The 25,425-nt window shown below is 39.2% G+C and overlaps 1 protein-coding gene across 1 annotated transcript; it reads right to left on the bottom strand.

Annotated features, from left to right (window-relative positions):
* Positions 1-808: 808 nt before the first annotated feature.
* On the bottom strand, positions 809-24,919 carry LOC309570830 (interleukin-1 receptor-like 1; the record flags this gene model as incomplete). The annotated part of the gene is made up of 12 exons (XM_082277842.1): positions 24,850-24,919; positions 22,432-22,633; positions 21,993-22,161; positions 21,748-21,910; positions 19,529-19,597; positions 17,544-17,676; positions 17,294-17,451; positions 13,056-13,199; positions 10,914-11,072; positions 8,531-8,873; positions 3,753-3,944; positions 809-1,478 (listed from the first exon to the last, which is right to left on the bottom strand). Exons 1-12 carry the CDS (start codon positions 24,914-24,916, stop codon positions 809-811), a joined length of 2,469 nt encoding a protein of 822 aa, XP_082133968.1. The 5' UTR covers positions 24,917-24,919.
* Between the last annotated feature and the right edge of the window lie 506 nt (positions 24,920-25,425).

Below are 25,425 nucleotides of genomic sequence, written 5' to 3'. Positions count from 1 at the left end.
GAAGGGTTGTGACTTCCTTTTTTAAAAAAACACAACAGATTCTTCTGAACATGAGACTGCTCTAACAATCATCTTCGGGTCAAGGGAGGAAAGCACTAATCTTTCCTCTTTAAGGAATTCCTGTGGAATTTAAGTATTTTCTAAATATTACTACACAGAGTCATAATTTTCTCAGCATTCATGAAGAAAACAAAAATATTTAACAAACAGTTGTCTTAGACATATTAGATCCAAGCACCATTCTGCCAGGATTGCAATTTCTTGGTAAAAATGAAAATCTGTCTTAATTTCAAAGAAGACAAGCAAAGCTGTTTACTTACTATGCAAGTCTTGACAGGTGGAAAGTGGAAGGAGAGGGAGTCTTCCAAACTCCAGGGAGCTGCAACTTGAACTTATAACTCTTCTGAGTTTTAGTCATCACTGAAACAGAGAGTTGTCTCTCTCAGCAGGTGAATGCATAGATATTTCAGTTTGAAAAACCTTCTGAAAAAAGGAAAAGAGAACTGCTGATTGCAGGAAGGAAAACAGAAGAGGGAGATGTGAGAAAATAATTTCTGCTGGTATTAATGGAAAGGTAAAGGCAAGTCCTTAATATTAATAATTTTTCTAAATGAGACATTTGAGAGCTGATATAGAAATGCTTTAGGCATTATCTTTTGCTCCTACCACCTACAACAGCGCTGAAGGAGCCCATCCTCCTCCAAAGCCACCCAGGTGTGAGGGAAAGGGCTGCAGACAGCCCAGACAGGGCGACAGGGACTGTGTGTTGAAATAAGCCATTTTCAGGGCTAACCTGTTTATGGCAGCTCTATAATGAGGAAAAATTATATAACGGACCCCGGAGAGAGGTGTCCGAGCCAGGTGGTTCTGGGAAGTGCCGGGCAGTGCCGCGGACAGGGAAGCGCGGCTGGGTGGGAGAGAGACAGGGCTGGGGACGGGCAGGGCTGGGGACGGGCAGGGTGGCCCGGAGAGATCCCCGGCCAGCGAGGGCGGCGCGGGGCACACCCGCAGGGATGCCCTGACCGGGGCAGGCGCTCGGTTGCGAGGGAGGGGAGAAGGAGCCGCCCGCGCCCGGCCCTTGCCTCCCCCAGCGCGCTGCCCGCCCCTGCCCTACCTGGCTGCGGCAGCAAGGCAGCTTGCCCGGCTTGGCGAGGGGGCCACCCGGCCCTGGGAAACCCAGAGGCGCGCCCCGCCAGCAGAGCGAGCGATGATCAACTTCTAGGAGACGGAGAGGGGGGTGTGGGTGTGTGCGTGTGCCTTCCTTCTCACAACCTTCCAGGGGAAGAAAAGCCGTAAGGAGATGATTGTCTTCCGTTGTCTTCAGCTGAAACGCCTCCTCCTCCGCCTTTCTGCTGAGCGCCCATTGTAGGACTTTTCCAAGGAGTGTGGTGGAGGTAGGACGGAGTGCTACGAACGAGTATATTGGGCTGAGAATACCAACTTTTATCTCTGCTACGGCTTCCTCCCCACCTCGCTGCCTGGTTTGAGAATGAGGACGTGCAAAGAGCTAAAACTGAAAGGTTGATGTTCTGCAAAGACCTCAAAAGACACACACACAGAAAAAAAGAAAAAAAAAATACATCCCACAAAAAAAAAATACAAAATATGGTGTGGAGGAAAATAGACAAGGCAAAAGACATGATACTATATTGGTTTTATGATAAATGTCCCCATTTGAGTGCTATTTTTTTCTGTGCTACCATCCCCTTCATGGGGACAATAAGGAAAACTTTCAAGACATGAAACATTTTGTAGTTCCGTTACCGCAAAGTGAGTGCATGTATTCACTTTAAATAAGCCGTGGTGCCGTTAGTTGAGTCGGCTTGTTAGCCAAACGTTGATACATTGGAACTGTGGTTCCACCAGGGGTTTCTGACAGGCATATTTCCTGTTTGAGTCCTGTTCCTGAGTAAATGAATGCTTGCCTTTGTTAATTACATTGCATAGTTTATCTGCTAAGTACTGTTCAATATACTTCTAAATAAAGTTAATTTGGTAACAGTGGGAAAAAGTCATTCCCTCAAGAATTCTTTTATTTTCATATCACCCTTTTCATCTTCAGAAATTTGCTTGGTGACAGCTATCTTTTGGGTTTTTTACCCAGGACGACTCCTAATGCAAAAGGTTCCAATTGCAACAAGAGGGATCAGGCTAGACATAAAACAAACAGGTTACACTAAAAAGGAGGGAGGGATTACACAGAGCTGGCTGTCTTGCATATTTTCATTGCAGAGGTGAAGCAAAGAAACCCTGGAGTGTTTTACTGTCTCATCTCATTTTTTTCCTCATCACAGATTGAAACAATATGTATATAACAACAATCAGACCTTTGGTTAACATAAATCAGCACAATTTCAGGACAGTAAGCTAAGGATACAACTAACTATGACTACTTTAAAAATGTGTAAAAGGTACTTTATAGTGCTTTTGGTTCTATGACTTAGTACCTGATTTTAAAACCAAAAAGAAAGTAGGTATCATAAAGATGATAATGATTTTATAAGACAGTTTGGAAACTATTTAGCAGTCAATAAATAAAACCATAAAGTAAAATGTCATTAGCTTTTTACTTCCACAGACTAAGTCTTCATAGTGACAGTTTTGAAACTTCTTTTTTTTGACTTAGTCTTTTACAGCAATATTTTCCGTGAGCTTTTCTCGCATTTTCTCTCATGTGCATTCATACTCTTTTGAAACCCTCACAAGTTTTTTGAACTTTAATCTGCATTGCAGAAAGAGCTGTGTTCAATTGGTCCTTTCAACTGTCATAGCTAGCTCTGTGATACATGAATATATGTGAAAGGAGAATAAACTTCACACTTTTTAGTTCTCTGACTAATACAATTTTAATAGAGAAACTTTAGTCTGGTAATAGATATGTAACTTGACTAAAAATAGCTACAGCTTAGATTTTCATTTTGAAAATGCCATGATGAACATGAAAGTTTGCACTAATATTGGAAAACAGATTGTTGAAGGAAGCTCTGACAACCTGATCAACCAGTTAGGGAAGACCTGTTACTTCACAGTTTTTCACTTCCTTTCCATCCAACATAAGCTATACCAAGGTGCTAAATGAAAAACTGAAACTATTTCCATCAGAAATTGCAACACATCCAACTCCTGTAACCATGGTTTAAACCTGTTTGCTGTTAGCTGGCAGTAGTCCTTCTTAAACTACTCCTATTATCTCTATATACAAGTTATATTAATTCTTAGCAGAGGTTAAATTATATTCAATAGTTTTTCAGCATTATCTTCCCCTGATATCAAAAGAGCAGGTTACAAACTGAAAATGTGTCTGTTAGAGCCTCATATGTTTCTCATAAATATTAAAATACTGAAGTTGGACACTTTCAAACTTTCCTCCATATCACAGCATCACAGGGTAATTCAGGTTTGAAGGGACCTCTGGGAGTCCTCAGGTCCAGCCCCTCTTCAGGGTGCATACAACTGAGACACGAACACTTACAAGGGTGGGGATTCCGCAGCTTCTCTGGGTACATGTTCCAGCTTTGGACCATACATATGGTGAAAGTGTTTTTCCTAATACATAATACAAATTTCTCATGTTCTAATTACTGCCAGTTACTTTTTTGTCCTATCTCTGTGCTCCTTTGAGAAGAGTCTGGCTCCATCCATTCTCTCTGTCTTTTCATTAGATTCTCGTAGATGGAAACAGGGCCTCTTGTCCTCTCCCTGTATGATCTTGGCTCTTGGTGGTCTTCCCCTGGACTTCAATATGTCAGTACCTCACTTGTACTGGGGAGCCCAAAACTTTACATAGTGCCCCAGAGATGATTTCACAAATGCTGCATTCTGGGGAATAACCACTTTCCACAGCTACATTCTCATTAGTAAGGTGCAGGGCGCAGTTGGTCGCCTTAGTCGCAGGGATACACTGCTGAATCATGTCCACTTTAGTGTCAACCAGGACATCCAGTCTATTTCCACAAAGTTATTTTGTGTTAGGTTGACCTCCAGGCTGCGTTGCTGAATGGGTTTATTCCATCTCAGATGCAGCACTTTGCACATGCCTTGGATTGAACTTCATGAGTTTCTCATCAGTCCATTTCTTCAGCCTGTTGCTGTCCAAAACAGCAGCCCTGTGCTTCAGTGGGTCAAGTATCCCTCCACAGTTTGATTTTCTGTCTAAAAATCCACTGGTTGTGCAGTCTGTCCCATTGTCAAGGTCATCAATAAGGATGTTAAACAGTCCTGGTACTGATAACACTCCCTGAGGGATGTCTCTAGTGATTTGCTGTGAGCTGAGGTTTGTACACTGGTCACAACGCGTTGGTCCCACAGGGACTTTAGTCCCACTGTTTTTCTGCTCACTTTTGTGGATTTGTCTATCTAACAGAGACTGTGTGAAAGACCTTGCTCAATATAAGATATGCAGCATCCAGTGTCCTCCCACTGTCCAAAACACAGCTGGACATGCATGATATGTATCTAAAACAACAGCTGTAGTTTTCCAACCCTTGAAAGAATCAGGAACATACAGTTGTACATTCAATTGAATATACTATCAATTTTACACATCATCTTTCAAACAGGCTTTGTTCAATGAAAAGTAAGAAATTAATGTTGCATATACTACAAATAATAGCTTGCTACGAAAACTTCCAAAAATTTCTAAAAACTTCCTTTAAGTGGTCAGTCTCTTGGGCTTCACAACCATGTGAGCTGTAGGAACATAAAATCTCAAACCTATAGGATTTCTAGCTGGTCAGAATCTCTGGGTCCCTATTCACCCAGGAGAGGGCAGGATGACTCTGCTCTATTAAAGAAGTTAAAGCAAATCTGCTCTCCACCTTGGGGTGCCAAAACCAGAGAAGCACAGGGCAGAAACTGAAGAACATTAAAACTCTTTGTGGACAATATAATTAAGCAACAAAATTGCCTTGGTGCTGTTTAGTTTAAGCTTAAAGCATCCAAACTGAATCTTCTATAAGATTTCTATATTTATTCCTATGTTATTATTTCTATGTTTATTTATTTCTATGTTGGAAGAAGACTTGTTTGTTTGTTTTGGTTTTGTTTTGTTTTGCACAGAGCAGACTGTCATTCTGTTATTCTGTGAAGGCAGACTTCTTAGTGTAAAAATAGCCAATTTTAATCAAAAAAGTGTTTTTGAAAATCTAGGTTCTGTGTAAGTTGCATATCATAGAATGATTGAGAGTTGAAGGCACCTCTGGAAGTAATCTCATCAACCCCCCTGCCCAAGATTGGCCAGAATCTAACCCTGGAGATTTTTTAGTATCTCCAAGGCTGGAGACTCCACAACTTCCCTGAGCAACCTGTGCCAGTACTGGGCCACCGTCACTGTAAAAAAAAAAAACCTTTCTGATGTTCAGAGGGAACCTCCCTTTTTTAAGTTTTCACCCATTGCCTCTTGTCCTGTCAATGGCCATCACTGAGAAGAACCTGACTCCCTCTTCTTTGTACCCTCCCTTCAGATGAGGGACTTCACCAGGCTAAAGAGTCCCAGCTTTCTCTGCTTCTCTTCATAGGAAAGATGTTCCAATTCCTTCACCAAACTCAAGGCCCTTTGTTGTACTCACTGCAGAATGTCCATGTCCTGTTGAGGAGCTCAGAACTGAACACAGAACTCCTGATGTGGCCTCAGTGGTGCTGACACTGTAAAGATGCTGTAAAAGTATTCCACAGTACTTTTTGTGCTTTCTCTCTAACATTACAAATATGATAACATCTGTAGAAAGACATCCATTTTAATGTATAACTCATATTTCTTTACTAAACACCAAGGAATAACAAAAGAAACTGTGACAACTGCAACATTTTTTAGTCATTGTTATGGTCACATACTCACCCCCCTGGTCCTGTAAATGTTCTTTGTCACTCTCAGAATTTGCTCCTTTTCTTTCTGTCAAGGCCATTTTGTTCACTGCTGGCAAACCACAATAAGAATTATTTTCTGCCACAGCCTGTGGCATAAATTAAATCTCTCCTGATGGGAGAGAGTTTTTAAAGTCCTTGCTAGGAGTTAGTTCGAGAAACAAATGGAGACTTTCAGCCTTCACTGCTGCTAGATAGTTGTTTATTAAGTCTTACCAGAGAAACAGAGTCACTAGCATGACCCAGACACAGCACAGAGCAGAGAATGCAGCAGAAAGCCTAATTATCAAGATTTACACAGCCTTTTAAAGATAATTTAACCAATGGTTACTAAAAACGTACATTATTTTCACTTTCCTACCAATTATTCAGTAACACAGGCAGGAACTGTGGAATTCTTTGTCCAATCATCCCAAATAAGTTTTACTGCAGAATATGGAGTAGTAGAAGAAGAAGAAGCAGGTTTGGAGAACAACCATAATCCTCCATTTTGATGTTTTTTGCTCTTATCTATTTACTACAAAGAGAAGCCCAAAACCTCTAAATTTTTCACCTTGTGACAATCTTACATAGTAGTCTATCACCTAATTCACACCATTGTATTTTCTAGTTCTTGCCTGATAGTTGGCAATTTTTTCCATGGACGAAGGTCAAAACAGTATTGTTCAGGGGGGTAAAAACCCTTCAAAACAGGCAGAGAAATATTCTCTGCACTCTGGGTTCCTACAATTTTCCTCTTTTTTTTTCTGGGCTGACCACAAAACTTGAAAAAAAGTAGCATCACCACAAGAGCCATGTAGTGAGTTTGGTTTTTTACCACAATGACTACACTGACTACAGAAGTCAATGATACATCAGTTTGTTTCAGAGTGATTTGGCTCATTGCTGATCCCATGCACTTCCTCACTGTACCTTCTCCTCATCCCTTTCCAGCTTAAAATTCATCCCAGGCTTCTCGTTTCCAAGATTCTCACTTGTCATCCTTTCTTGTTCATTACATGCCCAGGACTCAAACCATATTAAAAACTTATCCTGTGATAATCTTGGAGGTGAATATTCTGTCTTGCTCAGAAGCTTATGTGAAAAATCTTCATAGTAAATTTATAGCAACAGGCTTTCCTGTTTTTACTATGCCTTAGTGTTAGTATTCTCTCTGTGGGAAGAAATGGTACTGTAGGAATAAACCAAGTCTCACACTGGCATGAATCCATTTTGTGGAGCCTCCCCAGAGACAGTAAGGTTTATCCAGAGGTATCTTTAGGAACAGGACCCAACACTGCACTAAATCTAATGAGGCAATAACAAAATGCAACATGAAATGCTTTATAGTTGTGGTGAAGTGAGTGATGAGTGAATGAACACTTGAAAATAGATTCATTAGTGAAAAACTGTCTAGGTTGCCATAGATCTTTTAATTGAATGCCGAAAAATATCTATACATATATTTTATGCACATTTTTTCTATTCCAAATAGCTCTCCATAAGTCTGAAGATCAATATTCAATAAAAACTTACAGCGAAAGAAAAGAACTTGCCTGTTCTGTAATCCTGGACTGGGTAACAATAAGTGTTCTGCATCTAATTTTCACTTTTTAAGTCCATTCCGTAGCAAGTCTAAAGCTGAAAACTAAGCCTTCTCTGACAGTAAGAATTTCCTGGGTTTGAAAAGCTAAAAAAGATTAAAGTTTGCAGGGATACCTGTACTAGAATACATCTTGTTCATACTACCCTGAACCAGAAGAAGTTTTGGCTCTGACCTTTACCTCTAAGGTTATTTCCTATCAGAAGAAAGTATAACTACACATGAGGCCAAAGCATGGAAAAAAGGTGGATATTTCTTGTTATAAAAAAGCACTACAATTTTTTCAGTAGCTTAAAGGAGTGCTATCAGTGTACCAAAATCCTAAATTTTAATATGTTATTTCTATCTGGAGATAATAATTAGAGTAACAGCATGGTTATTGTACCTGAAAGATTTAAAATCTCCCCTTTGTGAGAGACTCAATTTAATAGATATATAAAATATTTTAAAATGCATATAAAATACCTATATATATTAGTGCATTTATTTCCCTTAAAACTGCATTTTTTTAATGCTGTATTCATATCAGTCTCAAAAGAGCCTTTAGTGAGACATCCATACTAAGAAAAATAAAATTTCGTCTTGTGAGTATCACTATTGAATCAAAAAGGAATAAGTGTCAGGGAAAAAAGTTAACAAAAGCATAGCATTATACTTTCTAGTTGCAAAATACACATTATACTTTCTAGTCAAATAATACAGAAGGCATTTATATTTTATCAACTGCATTATAAAGCTGAAGTAAACCTGCAAGGCATTCAGTTATTCACAATCATAACTTTCTGTTATATATAACTATATATAGAAATAGTATAGGTACATTTGGTTTCCTGTGACATGTTCTCCACAAAATCTAGAACTTTTTCTTTACAGAACTCTCACACCATACTATAAAATCTTCCCTCAGTTTCCTAGACCTCTTCCATCAATTTGCCTTATCATTACTCAATTGAAGGACTGAAAAAAAAGTTCAATAAACACAGCCAGACTTCCAGACTGTAGAATCACATACCTTCTGAAAGGAAAAACAGTTGTGGGCTTGTAGTCCATTCTAATAGTTCAGCACTGTTTTCCAAAACTGTTCACCTGGCGTTAGCTGAGTGTGAGGACCTGCATGTCAGCGGCATACGGTACCTCACCTGTTTCCAGAACTTAGAACTGGGGGACTGGGGGTGCACTGTGTGCTCCTCTTTCCATTTGATGGTACCTTGCTGCTTAATAATAAACCTAAGAGATTCCTGAAGATTCCCATAAGTCCCAATTGTCTCCATTTCCAGAAGGATCACCTTTGTGTCATTTTCAATGAGAGCATTGTATAAAGCAATGTGTTGATCATAAGCATCTTCTTTTGAATGAATCAGCTGGTGTGTTAGCAGGATGATCAGCCGTCTGCTCTTCTGTATCCTCTTCTCAATTGCACTGGCTGCATCTAGCAAGGTACAATGTGTTATTTCTTTTTAAATTCTTTTGTGATTGGAAACTCCATTTTCATTGCTTTGTAACCAGAAATAACTTCTATCTCACTTCAGTCTGGTACAGTTTATTTATTAGAAAAAGACTTTACTCCCGAAACCGGTCCAAAAGACAAAAAAACACCAACCAACCAAAGGAGATAGGGCAGGGGGAGAGAAAAGCAAAAAGCCCAAAACATACAGTTTTCATTTCAAATGTTTTCTTTGGCTGAAAAATTATTTTCACTGCTTTTAAGTATTGTTAGGAATTTCTAGTCCAGTGACCTAGGTCAAGTCCAGTAGATCTGACTGTATCAAATTCGTGTTTGATCTACAGCCTCCATGTAAGGAATCATGCTGTACCAAGTTTAATGCCTTAGAAATGATCTTACAATACTTACTCGTGAAAACTAGTCATTAGGAGACTTTTGGGTGACTTGCTTCTAAGAGGCTTATTTACAGGTGGGGTTAGAGTTAATTACAGTTAATTGTCCTGAGTTATCGTGTGCTAATTTATATGCTAATCTGTGCATTATGTTGGTCTTCACCCTGCAGGGGTAGATCAAGAACTGCAAGGCATCTGTGTGTCAGCACAGCTGAAGGTGTTTGAATTACCCACTGCCATATTAAGGACAGCTGATAAATGCCACTGTCACTGTGATGTTGGAGGTGCTGAACGCCAGAAGCTCAAGAGCCAGTGTGCTATGGAAAAAACTTCTGGGCCAGCTTGGAAATCTCCACATCAAGCCTCTGGGAGCTGCTTTTCTCAATGACCTGCTGGGATGTCTATGGGAGGTAGACTGTAAATGAATGCCTGTCCAGTGAAACACTCATCCCAGTTATAAGAGGTTCTGATGGTCTGTATGCTGAAAGCTGGAGTTGTTTTGGTGGGAACATGTGATGCTGGGCCAAAAGAAAAGAAGTGGTGGCCCAGCTGAGGAAATTCTATGCAACAATTATTTAACAAGCCAACTGATTTGCACATGCATCAGCCAGCTCCATATGTACCCTCTTCTCCTTTGCTGGGGCATGCCAGACCACTACAAGTGGTGTAAGTTTTTGCCATTGACAGTTTTGTGAGCTACAGTTAGTTCCTTGTGCCGGATCTGGGAATGCTCTGGCTCAACAATTTTTGCAACTTTTCTTTACCTTAATTTTTCCCAAGGCCAGGCAGCCCTTTCACAACTTTCCAGAACAGAAGGGCATCAAAGATCTCAGCCTCAGCCCAGGTCAGATGAATGACACCTGGCCCAATGCAGATGATTTCAGAAATGGGAAACAGAAAATGCACCAGCTTAGACTTCATGCTGGCTCACTGACAGAGAGAAAACATATGGTCTACAGAAGAACAAGAGCACAAGATAAACAGACAAGTCAGCTCTGGAGGAAAGCAGATAGCACCTAGATGACAGCAATCATATGCAATAATGTGAAGGGTGTCTATATGGAAATTAGCCCAGATTAAATAACATGATTTCATCCTGAAAGACAAGAAAGCAGGTATAAAGCATACCAATTCTCTCCTGAACTAATGCTGGGAATTGTGTGAAGGGAAAATAGAACATGTCAGTGAAAAGAAGCTGAACTTCCTGCGACTCTAATGCCCTCACAAAAGGTTGAGAACTCGCAAGTGATAGCAGCAAACATATCTCCTCAACCTGGTTTGTGGGTTTCTCCTCTTCCTTGTCTTGTAGACAGCTAAGCCAACTCATGCACAGTTTGGTTGTGGCTTTGCCCAGATAATGTCTGTGCAGAGTTAGACTTTCCAAAGAGCAACTGTATATTTAGAAGAGTCACACTCAGGGTCATATTTCCTGCACATGCCAAGATGATAAGAAGTCTGTGCCCCTTCCTTGTAGTTTGCTTTGCCTTGTGTCACCTAGCCTGAAAGAGCAGACAGATGGCTGCTGAGGAGATGAGCATCAAGGTCAGGGATGTAAAGTGACCTCTTATACACCTAAAAGGGATTAGAATCACAATTTGGTCAAGCTTGACAAGTAATCAGATCTGAAACTTACCTTCTCCAGGATATATATCTCTCCCATAAATACACAGTTTATATCCACATTTATCTTCTAGAATATCTGGCATGATTTGGTAAACAAAATATTCCACAAAATTAGCTTCACTGGTGTGGTTTTTGGGGTAGATAACATACGCATCATATATCTTCCCATCTGTAAGGCAAAACAAGAAGAAGGAGTGTTGTGCTAATATGAATTAGAGCTGTCTATTGCAAAAAGTAGGAGAGAAATAAAAATATTAATTACTAATAGAGATCTAAGAAGAAGTTCTGGCCAATCTGAATAATGTATATCATCCAGTACATGTTTGAAAACTAAAGACTGTGTATATTTGGTGTTTTCCATGCTCAGTTGTTTTGTCCTGTGTGTTTGTAGCTTTGGAGAACCTGACCTTTGTATTGTGAAGGCTGTATCCCAAAGAATATGGAGAAGATTTCAGTTGATTTATGTGTATTAGCATGATACAGCAATGAAGCTCAGCATTTGTTATTTCACTGATACAATATGCTATTAACAGGCTTTGTCTCTCAGGACAAGATATTCCATTTAAATTCTTCCATCATGAAGAAATGATTCATCATTCCCACAACATATCATCCTCCTGAGTGAAAACCCCATTACTTAGGAAAAAATCTTAGAGTCAGAACCAAGCACAAAGTTAAATATTTATTTCATTCTTTGCTTCATGTCTCTCAATTAAGTTTTCCATTACAGCGTTTTTATTCTAATCCCAAATGTTTCTTTCTTTCCAGTGAGGTTTCTTTCTTTCTTTTGGGACTGAGGTTGTTGCTCAAACCATCCTAACAATAGATCCTATGAAGAGCAGCTGAGGGAGCTGGGGTTATCTAGTCTGGAGAAGAGGAGGCTCAGGGCTGACCTTATTGCTCTCCATAACCACCTGAAAGGCGGCTGTAGCCAGGTGGGGGTCCGCCTCTTCTCCCAGGCAACCAGCTGTGACCAATAGGTAAAACTCTGCCTGTTGGTCACAACCAGTGACAGGACAAAAGGACATAATGCCAAACTGTACCAGGGGAGGTTTAGGTTGGACATTAGAAAGAATTTCTTCAGAGAAAAGATGATTAGGCATTGGAAGGGGCTGCCCAGGGTGGTGTTGGAGTCACCATCCCTGGAGGTGTTTAAGGAAAGGCTGGCTGTGGCACTGAGTGCCATGGTCTAGCTGACATGGTGGTGTTTGGTCATAGGTTGGACTCGATTATCTCAGAGGTCCTCACTGATTCTGTGAATCTGTGATTTTATGATTCTGTAATAATAATGAAATGTCCATTTCCAGAGTCTGATTCATTTCATCCTAAAATATACTTAAATGGAAACTGCCCTAAAAGCATACTTCTTTCCTCTTTAAAGAGAAGCAACTAGATCAGCTGTAGATATCTACCACACAGACATGTGTGGTAAGAGCCAGCTTCAGATTTAAATATTGTCCATTTAGCTGGATTTGGTCCCTTAAAAATATATACCTCATCATGTCATTAGGCACTGCCTGCCCTTCAGCTGCCCCCTGAAGAGGGGTTCAGGTCTCGCTTAAGCCGTAAGGCAGCACCAACTGCTTACAGTTAGACAGCTGAACCCAGCCACAGATCTCCAGGTTTCATGCCTATGATGAAAAATTGCATGTGTGCACCTTGATTGCAATTAAATTTAGATGTCTGAATTCCATCAATAACGTTAGGAGGGATGTATTCCTCCAGAAATGTCTTCCACGCTACTGGTATTTTTCTTTTTGGCCTATAAAAACTGTATTGTTCTAACCTGTGCCTTTAACATGTCAGCCAGCAGGTTTGTTCCTTTGCTTTAGAAAGCACATAGTAAGTACAGTTAATAGCACAGTAAATCAGATTTTCAATGCTCAATATTTTTTGGCAAATCTTCTCATTTAAAAAACTACAAAACCAGGACTGAATCCCTCTTTTATGCAATTCAGCACTACAGAAACCAGGAAGCAAGGGAATGTAAAGCAATTGCAGAGCTATGTATGACTTCTCCTTACTAAAGGCATAAAAAAGAGAGGAATCCGATTCAGGAGCCGTGAGTTAGTAAGCAGCTATCAAATAAATTACTTTCTCTATAATTTGTCATTTTCCTTTTTTTAAACTTTCTTTCTCAAATATTACTTACCATCCTTGACTGAGTCGGGCTGGAATATCTCCCGATACAACAGGACAATATCAGCTTGGAGAGACTGGTAAAGTATAACTGAGATTGCTATTGCACCTAGCAGAACTAGAGATCCTGCAATCAGGAGGACAGTAGGAAGAACCTCTGCAAAGTAGAGGAATATATTGTTAGCAACAGAGAAGTTAACCTGTGTGCTGAAGCTTTAGCCTCATATTTTTATTTCTATTACAGCTTTTGGGACCTCAAAACAGAGATGACAAAGCTTTTCCCTTCCCCAGCTGGCACAGCCAACACACAGACCTCTAAACTAGAAGCATATTATACAGTATATAATTAGTATTCACTTCATTGAATCCAGACCTACTTACACTAACAACTACAGCTGACAATGATGTTTAAGTATTTTGTAACTTTTTAAAACTGGTAATAACACAACCATTTTGTAAGACATCTAAGCCTACGCATGGAAATCATGTGTCTACAAAAGGACAAGTGGAGGCTTCTGGCATGATTGCACAAACAGGGTACAAAAAGCATGTGCAAGTAATGAAATCTGCAAATAAGAACTAAGATGACACTAGACAAGCAGGAAAACAGAACATGTCCCGGTCACAAAAATAAAATAAACTATGCTGAAGTCAGATGATGTTCTCTCATGCTTTTTCCTTTCAAGAGGGCCAAGGAGCATATAATAGCAATGATGAGTAAGAAAAATTGGGAAAGAAAGGAGCCACCCACCTTAGTTCCAGTTTCATGGAACTAGTTCCACTAGTTTTATGGGCTTAGTTCCAGCTCATGGAAGAGCTTTAGAATCTGACCACCTTTACCTCAGAGATGAAGACTTATCAAGGATAAATTAAGTCTAGATATATGGATGACATTTTTTACACTGAGAGTGGTAAAACACTGGAACAGATTGCTGTTCAAGAGAAACTGTGGATGCCCCATCCCTGTAAATGTTCCAGAATAGCTTGTATGGGGTGCTGAGAAATTTGGTCTAGTGGAAGGTGTGCCTGAGAAATTCTGCAGAAAAGGTATGTAAATGAGGAGTTTACAAGTACATTTTCCCTTTCCTCTGGTAGGATGCAAGGTAAATTTAACATGATTTTCACATTCTTTACATTTCTTTCTTTGGCATTTAAAGGGAGAAAGAAATAAAAAAAACTTTGTGATGAAGCTTACCTCACCAGAGCTAGACCGGGGGAAACACCTTCCAATGAGGTTGGGCAAGAAAACAACCAGTTCCTTCTGAAGCAAAGTTTGGCCATATTTTTACCACTGTCACATGATGCCTACAGAGGAACTTCATGCTTGTGGACCCCTTCAAATTTTATTATTTGATCCATTTTCCTGGTCAATACACACACGCACAAAATAAGGAAACCCCTTCCACTACCCAGTGGGTATGACTCAAGCATCAGAGTTTGAGGTTGTTTCTTACCGATGCATTTGTCGACAGTGTGCTCATCGTAACATTACAATTACTGGTGTATTGCATGAAGTGTCTATAAACATCGAGAGAGGAAACCTGTTCCAACACCAACTTCTGCAATTACAAACCTAAAAAACACTGTTTCTATTTGGGGTTACACTGATTAGACCAAGGCTGGAAAAGAAGTGACATGCCTATGCAGTTTCTAACATGTCAGACATGAGCCCCACAGAGGTGCTTCCTGGACGAGCAGGTTTGATTCCCAGTAATGCTAGCTTAACCTCTCATTTCTCTGGAATAAATTAGCCAAACATTCGCTAATTTAATTCGCTCATGAACATTCGGCATAATGGGGGCAAGTGCCACAAGCCCCTGAACAAGGTTGAATAAATCCTGTTGTTTCATTTGACTTTACTGCATCATTTAGCAGCTGAGTTCATGAGTAAGCCATCTTCTATTTATATTCAAGAGCAATGGGAATACAGAACTAACAGCTCACAAAGAATAATATTGGAAAGGCTGGAGAAAACATGTCAGAAAGCAACTTCCTGACAAATTCCAGAAGAGCAGCAGTTTTTTCTGTATTCTCTGGCTTCTAAGGTGGATGCACTTCCAGAGAGTGAAGGCAGAGATCTGGGTCTAGGGATCCTGTCCACATCAGTCTACCAAATATGAGCCAAAAGCTTAGCTTTAGCATTAAACATCTTTGACAAAGAATAGAGCTGATGCTTTGGGCTGAACTTTATCTCTGCTTTGAATGACTGTAAAAAAAACATTAATGAGATAGTAACTAGCAGACACAAGTTGTACTGAGGGAAACACTAAGGAGCAATCCATATTTGGAAAAAAATATGGAAAAAATAATTTTTCCTATTAAAAACAAACACACAAAACACAGAAAAGAATTAGCGTGCACATCTTCATTACACATTTACAAGATGAGAGGCACAAGAAAATCCTATAGCATTTTTATTATTCTCAGAGACAAGCGGCATTGCTTTAGCATAAATATTGCTCAGCTGTGTGAGGAGTGAGTGAAGAAAACTAAAGTAGAGCACAGCCACTTCTGGACATAGCATTGCTGACACCAACAGTGCTGAGGAGCAGACGCAGACATCTTGTCAACAGCAGCAACAAGGACAAGGGCACAGATATCCATACAAAAAGGGCAGCAACGAAAGCAGGGTCACAGTCAAGAGCTTTCATGAACATTTACTGAAGACCTATGAATAAAAAACAAAATAAGATTTGACTATAACAGAAATCAGATTCAATGATTCATAGGATGAATACAGAATATGCTATACGGTCTCCTTCATCTAGTCTGTAATACCGGGGCCAGTCAGGGACTTGTATTGTTGAACTAGTGAGCAGACACTGTTACTCAGTTTCCTTCCCTCTCGTTGCAAGTACACTCCCACACTCAGGTACTTCAGTGCAGAGGTGGTGTGCTTCCAGCTTCCTGAGTGAAGCTGCACTCAAACTTGCCTATCCAACCAAAATACTTCCTGCCACCTTCCTGCTGGGTGCTATTCTGCTGTTACAATTCACCTATGTCCCTTCCAGTCCAGGCTACAGGAAGGAAATATGTCTAGGCTTTGAAGTCATGATCCTGTAGAACATCATGAGCAGTCGAGAATATGGCAGGACATGGATGTGTGCACATCCTGTGATCACAGTACACTTCATTTTACTCTTCCCACCACTCTCTTATAGAAAACCAATCCCTATTAAAGGCCTTGACATTTCTTTTCAAAGTCCTCTAGAAAAGAGAGTAGTTTTAGATTAGATATTAGGAAGAGATTCTTTACTGTGAGGGTGGTGAGGCACTGGAACAGGTTGTCCAGAAGCTGTGGATGCCCCATCCCTGGCAGTGTTTGAGGCTAGGCTGGATGGAGCTCTGAGCAACCTGGTGCAGTGAAAGGTGCCCCTGCCCTTGGCACGGGGTTTGTGACTAAATGATCTTTAAGGTCCCTTCCAACCCAAACCATTCTATGATTCCACGATTCCTGGTGGTTCAGCATATCTGAAGGGATGAAAAAGGAAACCATTGATCATAGCTTCTTCTTGTGCCTTCACAGACAAAATAGCATTTCTGATTCAGGAGTGTTGGCAACAATGCTTAGGGATCTGGCTATCCCTATCAGAAAAGAAAATTCCCATATGAGCAAAGATTATCCCTGTCCCTATCATTTACTGCCCTGGATTTTTCTTCTCTTTCAAGTACTATTAGAACCAGGAATTTAAAACAAAACCAAGGAAATGCCTTTGAAGTGCTACTCACACCTCTGTGTGGCACAAAGTGAACACAGAAGCACTCACAGCAGATAAAGAGAGATTTTGAAGAGGTAAGTCACACAACATTCAGTCAAAAAAAAGGCACAACAGTGGATGCAGTATAGTAAGAAAGGCAAACAAACTGGCAAACCAGCAGCTGAAACACTTGTTTTTAAAGTTTGCCTATTTTCTGTCATGGTTTTACACCAGAAAAAATATTTGATTTGTCGCAGTGGACAAATATCCTAGAAACAAGATATTCTTATCACAGGGCTGATACAGTCATGAGTATTTAATCTCTCACTGATACTCTTTGAATAACGTCCCCCTTTCTCCCCAACAGAATTTACCCCAAGGATTCAGCCACAAGAATTTTGCAACTGGCTTGAACATGTAGGGAAGAAGCAGGCTGGTTTTGCTTCTTATGAACTGAAACTTTTTTACTGTCTGAAACAAATAATAAAATAAACTCACCAACATATTTCAAACTGAGTGCAAATTGTAAAGGATCAAAATGAAAAAGTCCTACCCGCAGATTGCACTTTGAGTCGTAATGTCACCGTGACTCTTGTGTTGTACATTGTGTTCAATGCTATACATGTGAAATTTGACTGCAGATCCTCTTTTTTTACTTCAGTTATATTCAAAGTGGTCTCTTCATAGTATTCTTTCTCACGTCCTTCAAAACTAACAGAAAGAGAAAGAGCTGGTACCATTGGTTTTAATGGCTAGGCACGGTTTGCTTAGAAGAAAAATTAATCTGTGTTATATGCACTTACAAATGAGTTTCTTCATGAAATCTATAAAAAACAAGGCTTTTCACTGGGATGTTATTCACATCCCATCTGACAGCAGCCAGTGGCTGTTTCTTAATCCCCAGGCGTGCCTGACATTTCAGAGACAAAACAGCACCTAATCAAGATACAGAGATATAAACATTCCTTGATGAAAAACATGATTTTATTTTCCTCATAACATCTTTTTCTACAAATCTTCATACAACTTGTGAGTTTTGTCATAACAATTTTGACATATTTTTTCTGAACTACTGCTGACAGAATGGTACATAGAAGAGACAAAAAGAAATAGTAAAATGAATTTTTCAACAAATGATCTAATAACACACTAAGGATTACAAAAGTAATTATTTATATTTATTATTATGAAGGCAACGTACCCTCTACTTGTGATGCTTGACACATGTAATCAGCTATTGAGGAACATAGAAAAAATATGCTGGTTGACAAATGTACAGAGAAATAACCTAATTAAATTTCAATATATATTATCTTGCATAAGACTTTTAGTGCTGCCTTATCTTGGATTTTATTCAAGCTGGACAAAAGTAAAGTAAACCAGTCCAAGCAAAACTAAAGCAGGAAATTACTTATTAAATATTTCCCATTAGGAAATATTTATTCCAAAGTAAGGGTCACCATCGCACTGAAAAAAGGTATAATTAAAACATGTTAAATTGTTTCCATGTAAGTCTGCATCTAAGCAAGTCTTAGATAATATCAGATCTTAGGGTTAGATCATGAATTGGTATTAGGGACCATGGAGAAATCCCTTCAATTTTGCAAACAGGAAACAATAGAACCAGTACAGCAAGTGGGTTTTAAATAAAGTGAATTTTCTCCATGTAAGCAGTGCCAGAGTGATAGGCAGAGCCCACAGAGCACTAGGCACTGACCATCTTACTAGAGAAAGCTTGTCCTGGAGCAGAGACCATCTCATTTCTGAGTGACAGAACAACTGGGGGAAAGAGGAAAAAATGAATGGGAATGTGAGTCAACACGGCAAGCCTCTGAGCCCCAGCACATGGCACAGAGAGAGCTGTGGACCCCTGCAGTATCTGCTACCAGAGCAGTCTTGGTGTAGGACAGAAACAGTGGAGTGGTAGTTAAAATCCTTTATGTCACTGGCCCAGCTTCATCCCACTTGCCCTGGGAGACAGGCATCCTGGATTATCTATTTAGATTTCACATGGGTTCAGTCTCTTGCTGGAGAGTTCCACCTTTCTCCACTGACTACAGAAAAACCCCAGACAACTCTCACTCCTACCAGAAACGCCTTGTCCTGATGGTGCAAGTCACCCAGAATGAATCTGAATCTCTGAGAACATCTACAGCCCTAAACAGAAGGGAGCCAGGAGCAAGCTCTACATCATGGGCTGTCCAACTGTCTACACCTAAGTTCACTGCTTGGTCCTGTCCTTCAGCCCTCCCAGTATCTTCCAAGCAGTCTGGTCTGATCGCTGCTAGCCAACACGGATATGGTGCTCCTCAGCCTCAAGGCCAGCAACCAGTTCCTTGCTCTCCTTCATTCCTCAAGAGACACAGCCACTGCTCCACATGGGGACTGAAAGTAACAAGGAGTAGCTCTAGTCACAAGAGCCATCCATCCTTCCCTCTTAGGAGTACCATCAAGCAGTTTCGAGGGATTTAGCTACAGCCTTCTTTGAAGTGGATGGAAGCTGTCACCTTTCAGCTGAGATGTAATGATTCACTCTGTGAATAATCTTAGTCTATCCCAGTGAGAGTAGAACAGGTTATTTAAATCTCCTTAAACTTCACTTAATACCTAAACAACCCATCAGTTATATCTAAATTCACACCCCTGGTCCTGGAGTGAATTAAATCTGGTAAATATTATGAGGCAAAACTGTGTGGAAAGTTCCATCATTACATCTTCTTGAAGATACCCATGTTGGCTAAACCGTTACAAAATGTTAATTTAAAAACAAATTAAAATTTGTACTCACCAAGCTCTGCTTCTATTACATCTTCATTCTTTGGAAATATGATTTGAGGTGGTAGAGGTGAGTATTTTTCTTTAGAAATTTAAGAGGAAAAAAAGCACATATTAGAAAGTTGTGAAAATGCATTTTGTAAGATAAGGTTTGTAATCTGTACACAAGACAGAATTGCAAACTAACAGTGTTTCACATACCTATTGGGATCATCTGGCTTTATTCCTACAACCAAGTATTTCTGGGGAGTATGAACATGTTAATATTTTCAGTATTTTCTCCCCATTTATTTAATTTTTACCTGTGTACATAGAAAGTAGGGAAAAAAATCAGTTTTTGAAGTACTGTTTTAGCTGCTGAGTGGGGGAGGGGGGGGAGCAAATGCTGCTATAGGCTTGTGTTTTCTCAGCTGTTTTGGTGGTTTTTTTAAGAGACATTTGAGAAATTACTCACATCCATTATATGAAATAGCTAATATGTTCTTTTATGCAGTATCCTAACTCCAAACACATTGCTTACTAATCTTTTCCTCATTAAGCTTCTCCATCTCAAGGCATCTCTGTGAAACCCATATTTTCCTAAAAAATCTGCAGGAACACATTTCAGTTCCTGCTTCCCAGACTGACTGGATATGATAAAATAGAAGTCAGGAGAGAGCCAGTAACCTCCTGGCTATCTGACTATGCCAAGTTCTTAGCTGCCAGCATTCAGAGGCAGAAAGTCCTCTGAATCAGTGTGGATCTGCAAGGCAACGGGAATGTGTATCATAGCTCTCTAGTATTAACAAAACATAACAGCTCCACTCATCAGCATGCTAATTTTAAGGTCTGATAAAAACTCAAAGTCGTCATTAAGTACTTTGAATTTAGCAAAACCTGGAGCAGATATGCCAGACCCAGACCAGATTTCACATGTTATGTTGCAATCTCTTCTTTCAGCAAGGACTTCCAAAGAAAGTTAGATAAACTTCAAGCTCAAGATCTGCCCAGATGTAACAAAGGCTTTTGTAAACTTGAATGCCTTTGGGCCAAATAATAACCAGAAATTTTTGTTGCAACCCAGGATGAACAACATTCCAGACCAGTCAGAGAAGCTTTGACGGAAGTACATTCAAACAAAAATTGTTAGGCAGAACAGTATCACATGGAGCATGACCATGTAGAGCAATAGGTAGAAAATGAGGAAAGGCACATTTCCCAGCTACTGAACTAGGCCTCTGCTCAAATTTCTCTTCTGTCCAGCTCAGAATAATCAGAACAAACTCTGCTACTGACATCTGGACACAGCAGCAAAAACAGCAGTCAACACTCCAAATCTGCATTCTGCCCATAGGTTGTGTGCCTCCCCAGAGCAAAAAAGCCTGATATTCAGTCTGTAAACTAACATTACTTCTTAAAACCAAACTAACTAACTAACTAACTAAACAACAACAAAACAACCACGCAAGCCAAACTCAAGCCCTCCACCACCACCCAAGAAAAGGTCTTTCTGATTTTTTTTTACTGATCTGATTGCAGAACTGAAGATGCATTTTGAAGTTTTGTGAGTTGATGCAATCTGATACTGCCAATCACTGGGTGCCCTTCCCCAGACCACCATCCAAATACAAAGCCTCCCTGAGGAGACTGTATCCCAGAGGCAACCCAAAGTCCACACACCTTAGTCATATTGGCCATGTTCAAAATTACAGAGACATAGTAATCACTGGGCTATATAGATCTTGTTCATTTTGTCTCATTCAAGACAAATCTAAAAGTGTTTTCAGTCCTACCATGAAATAAATGTTGGATAGTTGAGATGGACCAAGAGGCATTAAGTTGTAGGCCATCAACACATGACTTACCTAGTGACCACCAGATAATCCTCCCTAGCTACAAATTGTGCTGCCCTCAACAAAACAGAAAGCAGAGCATTGTAGCATCTCTCTGAGGAGATCCTTCATTTCAGAAATGTGCTACCAGAGAGCTCTGCCAACCACAGAACCAGAACAAGAGTCATTAGGATCTTTTAAACAAAAAACTGAATGTGACCAGGTCTGACTTTACTCCATCTTGCTCTATTTGGATGGCCATCCACAAAATTCATCTAATAAAGCTCATCTAAACCTTAAGTAAGATGATAAAACAAACCAAACAAAACTCCTTTTTTCCTTAATGTACAAAAGGAGTTTCCTCTGCTCTGAGTTGACATTAGTCTTTTTATCTTAGCAAGATGCAGAATTACTGTCTTACCCTCACTTATGAAAATTCTTGTTGCTGATACATTAAATACATTTCCTTTATGGGTATAAATAAATTGACAAGTATAGTAACCATCATCCTCCTTTCTTGGGTTCTCAATATAAATATATTTTTCTTTCTTGTAGTATCTCTGTTCTTGAAGAGGTTTGCAGTCCTGGAAAAGAAAAATTTATTTGGTTTCAAAGAGCTTTTCACAGTATTCTGGCCTACACTGGTACTATCAGGGTTTTATTTACCTTGTACCACTGGATGATAGTAGCATTCTTATAGTTATCAATGGTAGGACAAACAATTTTTCCTCTTCCAGTGTCATTTGGGTAGCGAATCTGACTTGGGAAACATTCTCCTGGCTTGTATGAGTGCACTTGCACACTCATGTTGTATGATTTTGTACGATTACTTGAACTTTAAAAATGGAATAAGGTATGTCAGTGATTGCATTTTTATATGGAATATATTAATATTTATAATAAATGCGAGTCATTTTATAAACATATGAATTATTATAGTATTTCAGTCACAGATTAAGTTTCATGATCTGCCATAAGAAATAGCAGTCGCAGGGTGAAAACTTATGAAAAAAAGGCATCTTTTCCACAAATAATATTTAAAATATATTGTTAAAATATATATTCTTGCCAGTCTTACACCTTCCACTCTCCACACAGCACTTACAAATGTGTTACACAAGTGTAGTTTCCAGAATCCTCTCTCGAAGTTGGCAGAAACCAAAGAAATCGTTCTATGGAAAACACTCGTGATCCCTCCTCTTCTGCAGAAATTATTTTGTTAGTATCCGTGTGATACCAGGTGACTTTCACAGACGAACTCCATTTGGGACATTTTATAACCAAAGCCTCACCTTCCATAGAATCAACTGCAAATGAACAAAAGATTAACATCTCAGATAAATCTGTCCACTGAGACAGAGAACTTGGCACTCCTGGATCAGTAAGCCAGTCATGTGCCTCCACCTTCCTTGGGCTTTCAGAGATGATGCATAGCAAGCTTATTTTCTCTAGATTGTTTTTCAATAAAAATTTTGTTTACCTTGAGTTATGGAGCCATTTTTTTTTCCAAAAACAGTAATCAGTGTGGGGGGCACAAACAATCAAACAAGCAAACAAATCCCTAGATTCTAAGCAGACAAACACTAAAAAGTAAGAGAATTTAATTGAAAAAATAATGATTTCTTACAATGAGCTTATTATGTAAATATTTGTCTAAAATGATGTTTTTATTCAAAACACGAATTAAAACACAAAGAAAAACACTGGCTTTAATGTAGTTATCTTTCCTTACTTCTGTATAATGAATACTTATTTATACAATAGATAAGTGCTTTTGTTCTGCCTTTTTAATACAGAAAAAGAAAATTGATTTTTCTTTTCTTGGGAAAAAAAAACATAGGAGGAAGTCTGTAGATTAGATCCTGAGGGGGAAAAAAAAAAAGAATAAAATAAAACCACAAAGGAACATCTTCTATCTGAAGTTCATGGAAATGGGGTGGGAAAAAATGAAAACAATGTAACAGCCTGAAAGGAAGAATCTGATAAGAAGATGGGAAGGTGAAAAGATGCCAGAAATAATTAAGAGACAAATAAGAAGCTTAGAAAAATAAACTACATATTCTCACACACAAGAAAATTTGGGAGTGAGACAATAAATTTTTTAATTCTTTTTTTAACTGAGTATACTTCTACTTTTGAATACTGAAATTGGTCCAGAGAAACTAGAATCAAGCAATTTTGACAAATATTTAAGTGCTCAGGTACCTGAATATTGTACTGGCTTCAGAAAATGAACACTAATCTGAAAGTTAAATTGCATTCTGAGAAAAGAAAGATGAGAGTATGAGCAAGGATGGTGACGGGACAAAGATGGAGATTGGCAGAGGAACTGCAGTAGATAAAGGAGCATCAAAATGAGATTAGATAACCAAACAATGAACCAAAATAGACAGTATCTATCAAAAATGACACTCTATGGTAGAGTTGGCTCCAGCTGGCTTTAGACATGTAGGTGCACAAATCAGGTGAGTCTCTCTACATGAACATTTCTGCTCTGGTTCTTTCTAAAGTGATCCATCTCCATTGATATTAAGCATCATCTCACTTACTAATTTAGGCACCTAAATTAGCCACATGACGTTTGAGTAACCCCAACCCCATCATTTTAAAAGTTTTCCCACCCACAAGCCTTGCAAAGACAGTGGGACATATCAGGGGATTTAGAAAAGGCAGCATTGCCCCACCAAAGGTGGAACACACTGGAAATACAGCTTTCTTTGGGGAAAAATAGTGTGAAGAGGGAAGACATAGAAAAAGAAAGACCTCATCTAAACTCGATTATATCAGTGAAAATCATCTTCAAATTCTTCAGCAGAATATGGCATCTTAATAAATCTAATTTGCTTGAATCTTAGCACTCAAGCATTCATATGGTAAAATTGACAATATGGAGAAATATTTAGAGATCGTATCTTACAGAATTTTTCAGACAAAACAGCATCTCAGCTAGAGAAGTACATGAGTGCTGTGAAACACTGTGTCACTGGTCAGCATTATATAGCTGAGACAGTAGAGCTGTCCCACCAGAAAGAGTTTACTGTTCTGAACATACCCTGTGTGCAGGGGAAACATTATTTTTGCACTGCATTTTTCACCCCCAAATTTGGGACATTAAAGAGCATTTCTACGGAGCACAGCAGCCATTTACACCCCTGATTCAGCAGGGTACATATGCATGTGCACTGTTCAGTGTAATTGAAGCATGCTCTTGGAGTTTGTGCCCAGCTGGGACCTGGAGCACCACCTACTCTCAAATTCTTTCAAGAAGACCCTTTTCTTTCTGCTTGCAGAGGTGCCAAGTGGCAGAAGTAGAACCTAGACCTGCTGTCATAGAAATGGATAGTGCTTGGTGCATTTTAATATGCAGAGAAAACACATTAAAAGCTAGTTTTTAAGGTGTGATTTCTGGCTTGAGGTGAACTCACTAATTTTAGGCTTAAAAATAAAACCACCAATTTGGAAACAGCCTACGCATTTCTACAGAACAAACCTTACCAGAAAATATTTTTAAAACATGACTTACATGTTTCAGATGTCATGGAAACCGAGAGGAAGGTAGATAGGATGATCAAATCTATATGGCCCATCATATTTCTAAACTAAGAAGAAAAACATTGATGTCATAGAATATACTCTGACTTCAACAGTAATGCTGTATCAATGTACATCAGAAAATTGAACAGAAAATTATATCATACAGTGATAAAGTGCATCATGTGAGCTGCTCTGTACAGTGTGTGTGTGTGTGTGTGTGTACATAGCAGTGGTTTTACAGTTTGAGGTGATGTTATTTGTTCTATCATCACTGAAACTACAGTTATGACAGTTTAGTGGGAGTCGGGGAATTACTCTGCTGTGGTGCTCCTCAGGCAGAAGACTCTTTTAGCTTGCTTGCTTTTTTTTGGTATTCTCTTCACAGTCAAGCACAGAAAAACTATACCACAACTTAGAAAAGAACAGATCCTGGGTTTAAAAATATTTTTGAATATTAAAAATATAAAAATACATATAAAATACATGAAAATGTTATAATGTTTTTGAATTAAGGTTACATTCTATCAATTGCTTAGGTGCACTATACTTTTTTGTCTTTTTGTGA

This window comes from Coloeus monedula, assembly GCF_965178545.1.
Source record: "Coloeus monedula genome assembly, chromosome: 3".
Lineage (NCBI taxonomy): Eukaryota > Metazoa > Chordata > Aves > Passeriformes > Corvidae > Coloeus > Coloeus monedula.
Note: the sequence above shows the minus strand (reverse complement) of the source record. Positions and strands in the feature narration are given on the sequence as shown.